At 50.4% G+C, this 12,891-nt stretch overlaps 1 protein-coding gene across 8 annotated transcripts in view; it reads left to right on the top strand.

Annotated features, from left to right (window-relative positions):
• Safb2 (scaffold attachment factor B2) overlaps positions 1-12,891 on the top strand; it is a 28,351-nt gene that overhangs the window by 328 nt on the left and 15,132 nt on the right. For 7 of the 8 annotated variants that reach the window (XR_013109582.1, XR_013109581.1, XM_034497625.2 and 4 more), the window contains exons 2-9: positions 1,329-1,416; positions 5,315-5,379; positions 5,455-5,658; positions 6,566-6,628; positions 7,558-7,585; positions 8,437-9,094; positions 9,498-9,547; positions 10,135-10,235. Coding sequence is in view for 6 of the 8 variants with exons in the window: in XM_034497625.2 (XP_034353516.1) it covers positions 1,329-1,416; positions 5,315-5,379; positions 5,455-5,658; positions 6,566-6,628; positions 7,558-7,585; positions 8,437-9,094; positions 9,498-9,547; positions 10,135-10,235 (1,257 nt within the window). In the remaining 2 variants the exon portion in view is untranslated. Of the gene's footprint in view, positions 1-1,328; positions 1,417-5,314; positions 5,380-5,454; positions 5,663-6,565; positions 6,629-7,557; positions 7,586-8,436; positions 9,095-9,497; positions 9,548-10,134; positions 10,236-12,891 lie in introns of those variants that run through there. The other variant, XM_034497628.2, reaches the window with a different exon arrangement.

Raw genomic sequence — 12,891 nt, 5'->3', positions numbered from 1 at the left:
GTGAGGGGATCCGGTTGGTGCCGTAGACCCGGACACATAATTGGTGTCTCAGACTCGGGCGAGGCTTCCCCACCCCGAGCCCCCATTTCGGTCTGTGCTGTCAGTCACCGAGGGAGCCGAGGCTATGTGACCTTGGCCAGCCGCCGCCTCTCTGTGTCCTGCTTCCCATTTGCCAGGGTTTTGCAGAAAGCGAAGCCTTGTTGAGGGATAGAGTGGCCCTGGGCAGGTCTCAATGACCTCGCATCTGCAGCTGCCTTTTCTGCACCCCACTTTACACTTTGGGCGAGTTTTTTAGCCAATCCTCTGCACAGACCATGCCCACTCCCAGTTCTGGTCCCCTTGTGCTTCCCCGGCCTGGAGCCTAGTTGTCATCTGGAGTCAGCGTGAGATGTCACCTCCTAGCCCCTAGACAAGAAGTCTTGTCTGGTGCGCTTCAGCACTTGACACAAACTTGCCTATGGGGAACAGGGTCCTTGAGCATCAGAGCCTTCTGATTGGCTGCAGGTGGAAGGTGCCAGAATACTTTGAAAATTTGCCAGCTTGCTTTCTTCCTCAGCCTGTGTTCTCTTTTTCCTCTTCAAAAATCAGATCCCTCCCCCGCACGCGACTTTATTTTGGAGAGTTCCTGTAGCTCAGGGTGGACTCAAACTTGCTGTGTAGCCCAGGATACCATTGAGCTCTTGATCTCCTGCCCCGTTTCACCTCCAAAATGCTGGAATTAAAGGTTTACTTCGTTGTGAGAGGTCTTTTGAGCCCCACTCGCGCCCTTTGCCCTGCCTGAATCAAGGACAGGTTTCCTGCCATCATCCCTGTGTTTGATGAAAGGCCACATGAGATGGGCAATCACCAACCCTGATTTGGGAGTAATATTTTGGTCTTTGTCTGTGCTGGGGATTATATCTAGGGCTACAAGCTGCCAGGTAGTGTATGACCCCAACCTGCTGACCCTAATTCTGCAACCCAAGCGCTCAGCCTCCCTTTCTCTGGGTTTTGGGCCCTGAACAGGAAAGGGGAGCTGGCTGCTGGATGTAGTCTGAAGCCAGATCATGAACACTGGCAACTGCAAGGTTGCTACTTTAAAAAGAACAATTTGTGCCAGCTTCTCCTAAAAAGTAACTTTAAAAATCTAATCTCCTGCCGGGCAGTGGTGGTGCACGCCTTTAAACCCAGCACTTGGGAGGCAGAGGCAGGCAGAAGTTCAAGGCCAGCCTGGTCTACAGAGTGAGTTTCAGGACAACTAGGGCTACTCAGGGAAACCCTGTCTCAAAAAATCAAAAAAAAAAAAAAAAAAAAAAAAAAAAAAAAAAATCTAATCTCTTTCCCATCAGGCATTTAAGGAGGAAGGACAAGAACCAGAGGAGGTCGGTATCAGCTGGGGATCTGTGAGCAAGAGGGCTGTAAAGAGAAACACCAAAGGTACTTGCCTGTGCTTGATGCTGGGCCTGGGGAATGGGTGTCAGAACCAGTAATTGTTCTGTGTATGTATTGTATGCATATACACGGGACACCCTTGGTCTTGGTGTCGCATTGTGTCCACCTCAGGTTTTTGTTTTTGTCTTAAGGTTTATTTCGTGTGTGTGTGTGTGTGTGTGTGTGTGTGTGTGTGTGTTTGGTGCCCACAGAGGTCAGAAGTAGGTCTTGGGTCCCTTAGAACTGGAGTCAGGAATGGTTACCAGTCTCCATGTGGTTACTGTGAGCTGAAGCCTCTTCTGTACAATAGTAGCCAGCACTCTTAAACGCCGAACCATCTGTCCAGCCTGTCTACCTAGTGATTTGGCTGGGCTACTGGCCTGTGAGTCCCAGGGTCCTCCATCTTCCAACCCCGACATTGGGATTACAAGTGCCCTCACACCCAGCTCTTCAGGTGTGCTGGGATTGAACTGAGGCCCTTAAGCTTGCTTGTACAGGAAATGATTTGCCAACTGAACCATCTGCCCATTGCCCTGAAGTCAGGTTTGCCAGTGGCTTCAAGGACAGCTTTTAATTTGCACTCTAGGCTGAGACAAGAGAATGGCCAGTTCCATGTTGGCCTGGTTACATGAGACTCTTAAAGGCCAACTATGGTGGTGCATAGGACCACCAGCACTTAGGAGACAGAGGCAGTTGGATCTCTGAGTTTGAGACCAACCTGGTCTACAAAGTGAGTTCCAGGACAGCCAGGGCTATGCAGAGAAACTCTGTTTTGAGAAAAAACAAAACAGAAAAAGAAAGAAACAACTGAGGGCTGGTGAAAAGGCTCAGCTACTAAAGGTGTCTGCTTCTGAATCTGAGAGTTGTTTGATCCTTGAGACCAGAATGGTGGAAAGAAACAACTGGATCCCAAAAGTTGACCTCTGACCTCCACATGCACACTGAGGCACACATATGTCCACCTGTGCTCACAGAGATGGCCATACTATAATTTTTTAAAAAGCACTAGTCTGGAGGCCTAGTATAGTATAACCCTGGCTGATTATGTTGCAAACACTTGCCTGACCCGACTCAAGCATATCAGATCAGTGGGCAGCATTGTCAGATGAGCTTGGAGGAGGTCTGGCATGATCAAGAGGGTGCCTCCTTGGGCAGAACTGTGCCTGTCCACCTCTGGAGGTGCTCAGGAGTATGGTGTTTGCTGTGATACACCCATGGTTTCCAGACCAGTCAGAGGCTCTGTGATGGTAGGGGTGCGGTTTTAGCCCATGAGGCACTAAGTTAGTGGTTCTCTGAGCACCGGTTTCTGGCAAAGTGGGAAGAAGTTCCAGGAAAGTCAAAGTCACTGCCTCTCACAAGTGGGACTGGCTCAAACAAGGGGTTTAGGGTGGGCAAGTATTTACCCAGTGCACAGAAAGCCCTGTATTTGTTGCAGAGCCTCTCAAATACAGGTGAAATTAGTGCACTAGAATGGTTCTGGCCTGTGCAGGACCTGCAATTCTTGTGGAATTGGCTAGTGAATGTGTCCCTTGTGCTGGTGTTCAACAATTGTTGGTATGTTCTTTCTATGTCCCATAAAGTTACCTCCGTGCCACCACAGACAGAGAGCCTGAGAATTTAGTCTCGTTCTCCATCTAAACTTCTCTGAGCACCATAGAGGTTATCTGGTTCTGAGAATTTAACCGGGCCACCAGGTACTGTCTAGCCATCAAGCTATGGTCCTGGCTAGGATTTGGATTCTTAGTCAGAGTCTTGAGGATTTTTAAGAGGTTTCTGTGTCTATGTGGATTGGTGTGCACATATAGGAGGTACAAGGTCAATAGTGGGTTGACCTCAGATAATATCCGTGTTATGTCGTGGGTAGATTCTCACTGGCCTGGAGCCTGCTGCTTCAGCCTGCTTGGTTGACCATCCAGGATCCTCCTCCTCTCCACCTCCCCAGCATAAATGTGGTGGGCCACATGTGGACAGCTTTATACAGTTGATTCTGTGGACTGAACTTGGGCATTTGATTCCGAAGGGAGAGTTGGTAATGTTGGGGATGGCATGCCAGTGGGCAGCTGGATCAGGAAGCTGGGTGGTCACATTTCCATCCATGCACAGGAAGCCGAGAGACCAGAATGAAGTGAGGCTCTCAGAACCTCTCACAGTTACAGACTTCCTTTAGCAAGGTTCCTCCTCTTTCTCAACCAGCAGTTCTCAATCTGTGAGTCTCAACCCTTTCGGAACAGATGATGTTTTCCCAGGGGTTACTAATACCTAACAGATATTTATGTTACAATTCATGAAAGTAGCAAAACTATAGCTACAAACTAGCAATGAAAATAATTTCATGGTTTGGAGTCACCACAATATGAGGAACTGTATTAAAGGGTCATAGCATTTTGAAGGTTGAGGACCACCGTCCTAAAGAGTCCATAGTCTTCCCCAAGCAGCACAGACAACTGGACACAAAGTGTTCTGATACCTGATGTTTGTCATTTAAATCTCACCTGGCAAGAGCTTTTATCCACTGGCCTGGGGCTGCTGATTCAGCTAAAATGTTTGGCCAGAAAGTGCCCAATGCTTTGTCTGCACCTCCCCAGCCCTGGGATGACAATGCAGATATCACCACACTCAGCATTTACATGGGTGCTGGGGACTGAGTTCAGCGTCCGTGTTAACCACTGAGCAATCTCCCCAGACAACTCTTCTTTTAGTGGATGATATTCAGGATTTTGTTTATGGCTTTAGGGCTTTCCCAGTATTCAGTGTTTGGAAGTTGCCTGGTGTGTTGGCTGTTGAAACCAAAAAAGTGGACAGACAGAAGGCCTCTGGATTTGAGGACCCACTGTGTTTATACTGTGGCAGTGTTGTTGAAGTCCTGTGTGATGCCAGGGGTGGAAGTTGGGGAAATGAAGCATCCTAGGCATTGCATGGTAATCATATTCCTCAGTTATGATGGCAACTACAAGAGGCTCGGATTTTGCTGGGACAGACAGACAGACACACACATACACACACACACACACAGACACACACACACACACCCCTGAAAGGCAAGGATGCTCCTCCTCCCAGGTCTCTTTGAGTAACCCTCAAGAGCTGCCCTCTGTCTTCCTTGGTATGGTAGGACACACCTACAGAGTTTGTTTTCTTTCACAAAACCCTTAGTAGTGTTCTGTGTACTACAGATTTGCCCGCAAAACAGTTGTGTAGCTGGGGGGCTCCATCAGCAGAGCTCTTGCCACAGAAACATGAGGGTGGGACTGAGCTCAGATCCGCAGCTGCCATGGGAAACCAAGTGTTGTTTGTATCCGTAACCACAGTGGTGAGGAGGTGGGCACAGGAGGGTCCCTGGGGATTGGTGGTTGACCAGCCAGGCTGAGTCAGTTGGCTCCAGGCCAACTGGTAAGGTACAGGTAAGACCCTGTACTAGGAAATAATATGGATAACAACTTAAGACCCATTGTTGACACAAGACCAGTGCTAAGTTAGAGTAAGCATGCAGGCAGGAACCAGAATGCAAATAGACTTCATGGATGGTCCAGTGTGTCCACAGACTGCATTGCATGTATCCCACAGGCTTTTATAGCCCAGCCCAACTAGCAGTGAAGTTTCCATTCTTCGTTGCCTGGTGTGATGGGGAGGCAGAGGCAGTCAGCTCTAGACCAGCCTAGCTTTTTTTCCCTTCTGCTTTTTGAGGTGTTTAGTCTGGGACAAATTTGAGATCTCTTAAAACTGTTTTATGCACAGTCTCAGTGCTATGCTAAGGTGATTGAAGCCTTGGCTTAGACACCCACCAAGACAGGGTCCCTGCAATATGGGCAAATCACCAACAATATAGAATTGTGTTGTCCCCTGTCAGCGAATTGGGTGAGGCTGGCTCTGGTCTCTAACCCAACTGACACTATTCTATAACTAGGACCCAAGATGGAGGAGGACGGCAGTGAGGACAACGGCCTGGAGGAAGATTCCAGAGATGGGCAGGTGTGTTGGGCCTGGGGGGGCACACCTTCCCATGCCCCAGGGTCTTGGTGACTGACACCCTCACTTCCTTCACAGGATGGGGTTGTGATTCTTCAGAGTTCACAAGACAGGGACACCATGGATACAGGTGTGCCAAGTGGCCCAGATGCTGAGGACCTCAGTGTGCCCTGCCTGGGGAAGGCTGACACCAACAACCAGATTCTTCATGCCTTTGATGACAGTAAAGAGTACGTGGCCGCGCAGCTGGGACAGCTTCCAGCTCAGCTCCTGAAGCATGCTGTAGGTAACTTGCAGCCACGTGTGCGCCAGCGGCCCCAAGGGCTCAGCATCAGGGCTACCCAGGCCCTGGTAGAACCAGACCCTGAGTTTAATCCCTGGTAGGGATTGTGGGCCAGTGGCCACTGCTGCAGCATAGTGCAAGGAGTGCTGTGGATTCATAAGGAGACGGGTGTGTGGGTGGCATGAAGACTATTTGGGTCACAAGGGCTTTTAACTACTCTGGAAACATACTCAACAGAGCAGTCTGTCACCTGGTGGTGCTGCTGTCTGCTCTAAAGACCTGAGGCCAACCCCAGTCTGTCCCATGGACGACTGCCATCCTGTGCAGGTTGGCTTTGCATGATGCACACAGCTAGTTGACTCCATGTGGTGTTGTGGTTTCATCTTGAGGGACTTGCTCAGATTGAGCCTCGGCTGAGGTTAGGGAATGTAGGACATCCAGTGGGCTTAGATAAACTGGAGGACCTCCGCTCCACATAGTCTGAGTGTGTGGCCCAGTGGAGGCTCTGGGCTCTAGGAATTATCATGGATCCCCCCCCCCCCCCCAAAGGAGAAACCTTTTGAAAGGAGAGCAGCAACTCCAAGTGGTCCCCAGCACACATGCACCTGAGCATGCACAGAGCAGTCAGGGTGAGGGAGGTAACAGCTGGAGCAGCATCTGTCGGGGTGTGAGGTTCCTGTACTGAGAAGTGGACAGGAAAGTCACTGTCCTCACTCAGCCAGCACACACCTGAGAACTGCCGTGTGCCTCAGCCTCGGGAGAAGGGTCACTGCTCTCCTCAGCTGAGTTGACATAGTGATGGGCACTGTTGAGGAGTGGACATAGTTGTACAGGAACCTGTGAGGTACAGGCTGAAGTGATCATAGCTCTGGCCTCCATGAAGTCATGTTCTGATTCATTTGCCAGGTAAATGAGGATGTCTTCAAGAACACTCTGGAAGTTTCCATGTCAGACCTTAAAGTAACTCTGGTGAGTTGAGTCTCCCTGTGGTTCTTGCAGTATAGGAGACACTGATGTTCCAGATAAGACTCTGTGTGTATGTGTGTGTGGAGAGCACAGGTACACTGCTTATTTACCTTGTGGCAGTTCCCTGAGGGACAGTTAGGGGAGCAGATGTACCTTGGCTTATAGTTCCAGGGGCTTTAGTCCAAGGTCAGGTAGACTTGCTATCTGTCTAAGAGGAGGCAGAATGTCACGGCAGTAGGAGAGTGTACCAGAGAAGGCAGCTCCCCCTCATGGTGGCCAGGGAGCAGAGAAAGGAAGAGAACAGGGGCCTCTCCTTCCCCAGCCAGTATCTTCTTGTTGTATGTTCACATCCACCAAAAGAAGGAACCATTGATGGGACCAGAGCCCTGTAGTCCAGTCACCTCCAACCTGGCATGTGGGTTGTGGGGTTACTGTGAGGTAGAGCTATGATCAAGACCAAAGGGCCAGGCAGCTGGGTTCTGTAAGTGCCCAGAAGGTTGCCAGAGAAATCCAGGCTTGACGTTACAGTAGCTGAGTTCGGGGATGAACTTAGTGTGGTGGTAGCCCTGAAGCAGTAAGGGGTGCAACTCCTGGTGTGCAGAGAAGCCTGTGCTGGGGACTGTAAAGTCCCAGGCCTGTGCAGGGGGTGCAGCCATTGTCCTGAGTAATCGGGCAGGCTTCCTTAAGTCCTTAAGTTGGGGTGTGGGGGGAGGTGGCCATTGCCTTGTCTCTCTGTATCTTTGCCATTGGCTACTTCGTAGACTAGGGTTCAGTTTCAGGCCCAGAGGGGCACTTCAGCCTGGTGCAGAGAGCTTTTCTGGGTGTTCACTAAGAAGCTCCTGAGTGGATGAGGCCTTGGTTACAGATGTGTGCATGGGATCTGTGTCTGTGTTATTTGAGTGATGTGTGCCCTTCTATTTTCTCTCCAACAGGCTGATGAAGAAACCCCCTTGGAACCAGGTACTGCTGAGACAGGCACAATAGTGCAGCTTGGTGCCCCTGCTGCTCGCACTTAAGTCCTGTCTGTTCTCAGCTGTGTTATGGTTTCATAAATCACCCCAGTGGTGGACCATCCCAATCGCACAGGATCAGAGATTGGAAACCCACTGTATCACCAGATCTGTGCATGTGCTGTGGCAACCCAAGCAGTCTTGGGGGCAGATGCGCCGCTTGCATCAGGGCATGCAGAGTGGCTATAAGTGGCCACCAGGTGAGGCAGCGAGTCCACACACGAGACAGATCTTGTGATACCATATCAAGCCAAAGTCATGGGGTTGAGGCAGTTGAGGCAGGCTGAGGCTGTGGTAGGGGACTTACCCCAGAAGCCACCAATGCCAGAAGATAAGTGGGTCTCTGCCAAGATATTCATCCTCAGCCCCTATGGACTGCCATGTTCCCAAAGGTGAAGAGCGGTTCCAGCAGCCTTGGACTGTGGTGCTGACCGCGATCCATCAAGCTGAGAGCAGCAAGCTTCTCAGTAAATGGTGACTGCCATGGCTTCAGCACTGTGGACATTGGGAAGGAAGTCAGAAGACACAGGCATCATGGAAACCCTGAAGAAAGCTATGGAAGCTGCACTGTGGTTGTAGGGTAGAAATATGGGGGCCCCACATCTGCCATTAGAGCAGGCTGGGGCACCATGGCCATGGGCGTAGGTAGGGTGCAGGCATTGTGTAGCGGGTTTTCCAATCTCTGTGTAGCCAGCAGTTCTGTCGGTATGAGCAGGGCCGCAGTGCCCGAGCCGCAGTTGTGAATGCTTTATTTCCCTGGTGATTAAACCTTGTGCCATTCTATTCCTGTTAAATCCGTAGAAAATGAGAAAATACTCGACATTTTGGGGGAAACTTGTAAATCTGAGCCAGTAAAAGAAGAAAGTTCGGAGCTGGAGCAGCCCTTTGCCCAGGCCACGAGTAGCGTGGGGCCAGACAGGAAGCTGGCGGAGGAAGAGGACCTATTTGAGAGCTGCGGCCACCCGGAAGAGGAAGAGGAAGAGGAGGAAGAAGAACAGGAAGAGGAGCAGGAGGAGGAGGGAGATTTAGCTTTGGCCAGCAGCAGCAAGTCTGAGTCTCCAAGCACTCGGTGTCAGTGGAGCGAGGCAGACGCCCCGTTAGCAGTAGTGAAAAGGGAGCCGGCAGAGGCGCCGGGTGGAGGTGGAGGTACTCGGCACAGGCGGAAGCGAAAGCGAAGGCGGAAGCATCAGGCACAGGCAGAAGCCCTTGGCACAGGTGGAGGTGCCAGGATGGACTGCGATCCTGTAGGGCTAGAGGAGCCAGTTGAACAGAGTAGCACGGCTGCCCAGCTCCCGGAGGCCACCAGCCAGGAGCTGGTGCGAGCGCCCACGGCAGCCCTGAGCCCTGAGCCCCAAGATAGCAAAGACGACGTGAAGAAGTTTGCTTTTGACGCTTGTAATGACGTCCCTGCGGCTCCTAAAGAGTCCTCAGCCAGTGAGGGCGCTGATCAGAAAATGAGGTTTGTTGATTCTCAGTCCTAGACCAGACGCTATCTCCTTTCATTGTCGCTAGGACACACATGAGCTGTTAGAGCCTGCAGTCGGCAGCCACGCTGCCCAGCTAGCTCCGTCAGGCAGCTCAATGTCTCTGCATATATTTAATGGGTGATTGGTTTTTCCCATACTCAACCTGCCATGGTTGGGTTCTTAAATTGATGACCGGTATCGCCAGCTAAGCTGAATTGCTTTATAGGGATCTGACATTGTATGTGGTCAGATATTTCAACATAAACTCACAAAAGGTGTCTGTCAGTTTAATGTGAGCTTAATTCCCTGGTAGGTATTCAGCTTGAACACATTTCTATTGTAAATTCATTCACGTTAGCTTTTCTATATTGCAGTAACATTCATTTTTGTCTCTAGCTCTGTTAAGGAAGAACAAGATATAAAGCCAGTCATTAAAGATGAGAAAGGTAGGCCTCCCTTGTCCTGTTGCCATGTGGTGACCCAGGGAGGGGATGGGCTGCAGGCTGTCCCATGTGCCAGTTGTCCATGTGCATGGCACTTCCCTGCACCACTGTCAAGATTCTGAATGTTCGTGTGTGTTCTTCTGTGTTGTGCATCATGGGTAGTATGTCTAGACAGGAACACCTCTGTAAGTGACAAGGAGGCGCCTACCAGACCTCTTGAGCCATCTCTCCAAGGCTTCTCTGGCATGAGGTGTTGCTCTGATTATTTCTGGAGTGAAGAGCCAGATGGCTTCATGTAAAGTACCTGCAGTATGAGCCCAAAGACTCTTGATTTATCCCTGATGCCATGTAGACAGCTAAAGAGATGTGCGTCCCTGTAACCACAGTGCTGGGGAGGTGGTGCTAGGGAGCTCCGAGCTTCACTGCCCCACAGTCTGGACAGCTGTGAGCTGCGGGCTCATTGGGCTGTGTCTCCAAGGAATCCCCTTGACCCTCTACACTCATGCATAGGCCTGGCAAGGGGGTTCTGCAGTTTATGCCCCATGTGGATGGGTCCTGCCGCAATGGCACTGATGACCTCCTCTCTCCAGGTCGTGCCAGCTGTAGCTCAGGAAGGAACCTGTGGGTCAGTGGGCTGTCCTCCAGCACACGTGCTGCTGATCTCAAGAGCCTCTTCAGCAAGCATGGGAAGGTAGGGCACCCCACTTCTGCCGGCTGGCAAGGTGGGATTGGAAAAGCATCTAGCTTCCTAGCTTTTAGTGTCTTTTCCTCAGATGTTTATATTTTCTCTTGTTGATGCTGAAGATGGAACTCGGGGCTTAATGCATGCTTGGGAAGCATTCTGTCATTGACTAGACCCACCGTCTTGGTTTGTACTAGAGAAAGGCTCTTGTTTGTAGCCCTTGGTGGCCTGGAACTCACTGTGCAGATCAGGCTGATCTCAGACTTGGGCCACCACTCCCAGCTTCTCTGCCCTGTTGTACTGAGTTCTCACAGTTGAACTGTCTGCCTCCTTCCACATGTGGGACAGATGTGGTGACAGGCTTATGCCACAACTTGAGGCCTTGGGGCAGAGATGAGTGTGTAGAGTACTCCCCTTTGGCTGTCAGGAGGTCCTGGGGTCCATATGCAGTACCACGTAAAGTGGATCTTAGCATTCCTGAGGTGGAGACATGAAGCTCAGACTCACCCTGAGCAACATTGTGCTTAGAGCACCCAGATTCCAGCAGAGACTAGATTCATGCAATCTTGGCTCTTCTCAGGACCATGTGAGGACAGTTCCCTCTGAAAGATCCTTTTGAGTCTAAAGCATACACAACATTATTGTATAATAATCAAGCTGTTGGCCTCTGTATTCTTCAGCCTGGAGCACTGGAAACTTGAGCAGGAGACTTGAGCAGGGTCCAGCTTCTCAAGTGAACACACCTGAGAGCTTCCCTCGGGCACTTGGGGACAGAAGAGACTACCGTGCGATAAATGAGTCTGAGCAGTGGGACACAGTACTTTGAGCAAGTGCCTAGGCATGGGTGTGGTCCCTGCAGAAGTCTTCATTATCCCTGGGTGCAGGTATAGGGACCTGTCCCACTCTCAGCAGTTAATTATACCCACTGCAAGTGATGTCATAAGACAGGCTCTTAGGGGAGCTGGAGAGATGGCTTAGTGGTTAAGAGCACTGATTGCTCTTCCAAGGTCCTGAGTTCAATTCCCAGCAACCACATAGTGGCTCACAGCCATCTGTAATGGGATCTGGTGCCCTCTTCTGGTGTATCTGAAGACAGCGACAGTATATGTATGTATGTGTGTGTGTATGTATGTGTATATATATATATATATATACACACACACACACACACACATACATACATACACACACACATACACACACATATATACATACATACATACACACACACACACATATATATATATAAAGTAAATAAATCTTAAAAACAAAAACAGGCTCTTAGACCATAGTTAGTTTTTGGTTGTTTTTTGCTGCTGTCCTCCATGAGCCGTGGTATGTACATAGGCGCCTACGCCTTGAGAGCCAGTGAGTGTATATGTGTTTGCATAAGTCTCAAGAAGGCCAGGTTTTACATAGAGTGAAACCAAGGGTGTTCCCAAGGCTCAGACTGGGGGTGCAGCAGACCAGCGTGCATCAGACACCCAGCTGTACCCCAATATACGAAGCATGTTGTGAGCCAGGACACATGCTTTCTTCTGTTAGATACTTAGTGCCTGAGCTTCTTCTGGAGGGCAACATGCTGCCATTGTTCTGACTTGGGTCCCAGAGCACTCTGCCCCCAGGCCTCATCTGTCTGTCTGAATTTCAAACCTTTTGTGCAGCTGTCCTTCCAGCTGTTTGACTCTCTGGATGCTGTTGAACACGTGCATGTGTGTACAAGGGATGTTCTGTGAGCTGGAGTGCGGCCCTGGGTTCCAGGGCATAGGGTGATGCCAGTTCCTGCTTTGCCATGTTCACTTTAGCAGTTATGCGTGACACTACAGGCTCAGGTCTGCAGCCACTGCCCCAGTTCTTCCTGCCCTCAGGCCTCCTTCCTTGTGCTTCCTGTCTAAGGAGGGCATCCTTGCTCTTCAGTGGACAGACACACCCTGTCCAGCTGAGCTTGATTTTTGTCTTTTCCACCACCCACTGCCTTTTTCTCCCAACATTTCAGTTCTTTCTCCCTGGCTTGGAGTGTTTTCACAAGAACACATTTTTTTCTGGGCTCTGCTTTTCCTGCTCCTGTCTGTAGGGACTCACATTGTGGAGCCTCATGGAATTCCGACAATCATTGTTTTCATGGGATTGAGGCAGGCACGTAATTCTGTGGCCTCAGGATAGTGCCAAGCTCCCAGTCAGCCCTTCCTCACCTCCCCGGGCCTAGTTGGTGTCTCTCAGTTTTTTTGTTTCATTCTGGTAGATTCTTTTGCACTTTCTGCCATGGTCTATACTATGCAGTGCCAGTCACTGTCTTTCAGTGCCCTGCATCTTCCTGACATACTGGGCTACTTCTTGGCTGAACAGATTGTGGCATCCACCAGGTTTGTCCTATGTCACATATGGCTGGGCACAGTAAAGCCCTGTTCATGAAGGCAGGTGTATCAGCTTCTGGCTGTCTTGTCTGAGCCATGAGGGTCCCTCTTGCATAGCTCCCCATGTTTGAGTCAGGGCATCACCATCCAGTTCAGAGCCTTTGCATTTTCTCAGCTCACTTGCAACCCACTTCAGTTTTTCTTCCCTGCCCATTCCCTGGAAACTCAAAGTCTACAAAATGTATGCCCTTCCCTATGGTACAGTGACTGCTGCCGTCACCAGAGGGCCTGGCGGGTGCCAGGTGCTGCTG

This window comes from Arvicanthis niloticus, chromosome 3 (genome assembly GCF_011762505.2).
Source record: "Arvicanthis niloticus isolate mArvNil1 chromosome 3, mArvNil1.pat.X, whole genome shotgun sequence".
In the NCBI taxonomy this organism is placed as follows: domain Eukaryota; kingdom Metazoa; phylum Chordata; class Mammalia; order Rodentia; family Muridae; genus Arvicanthis; species Arvicanthis niloticus.
Note: the sequence above shows the minus strand (reverse complement) of the source record. Positions and strands in the feature narration are given on the sequence as shown.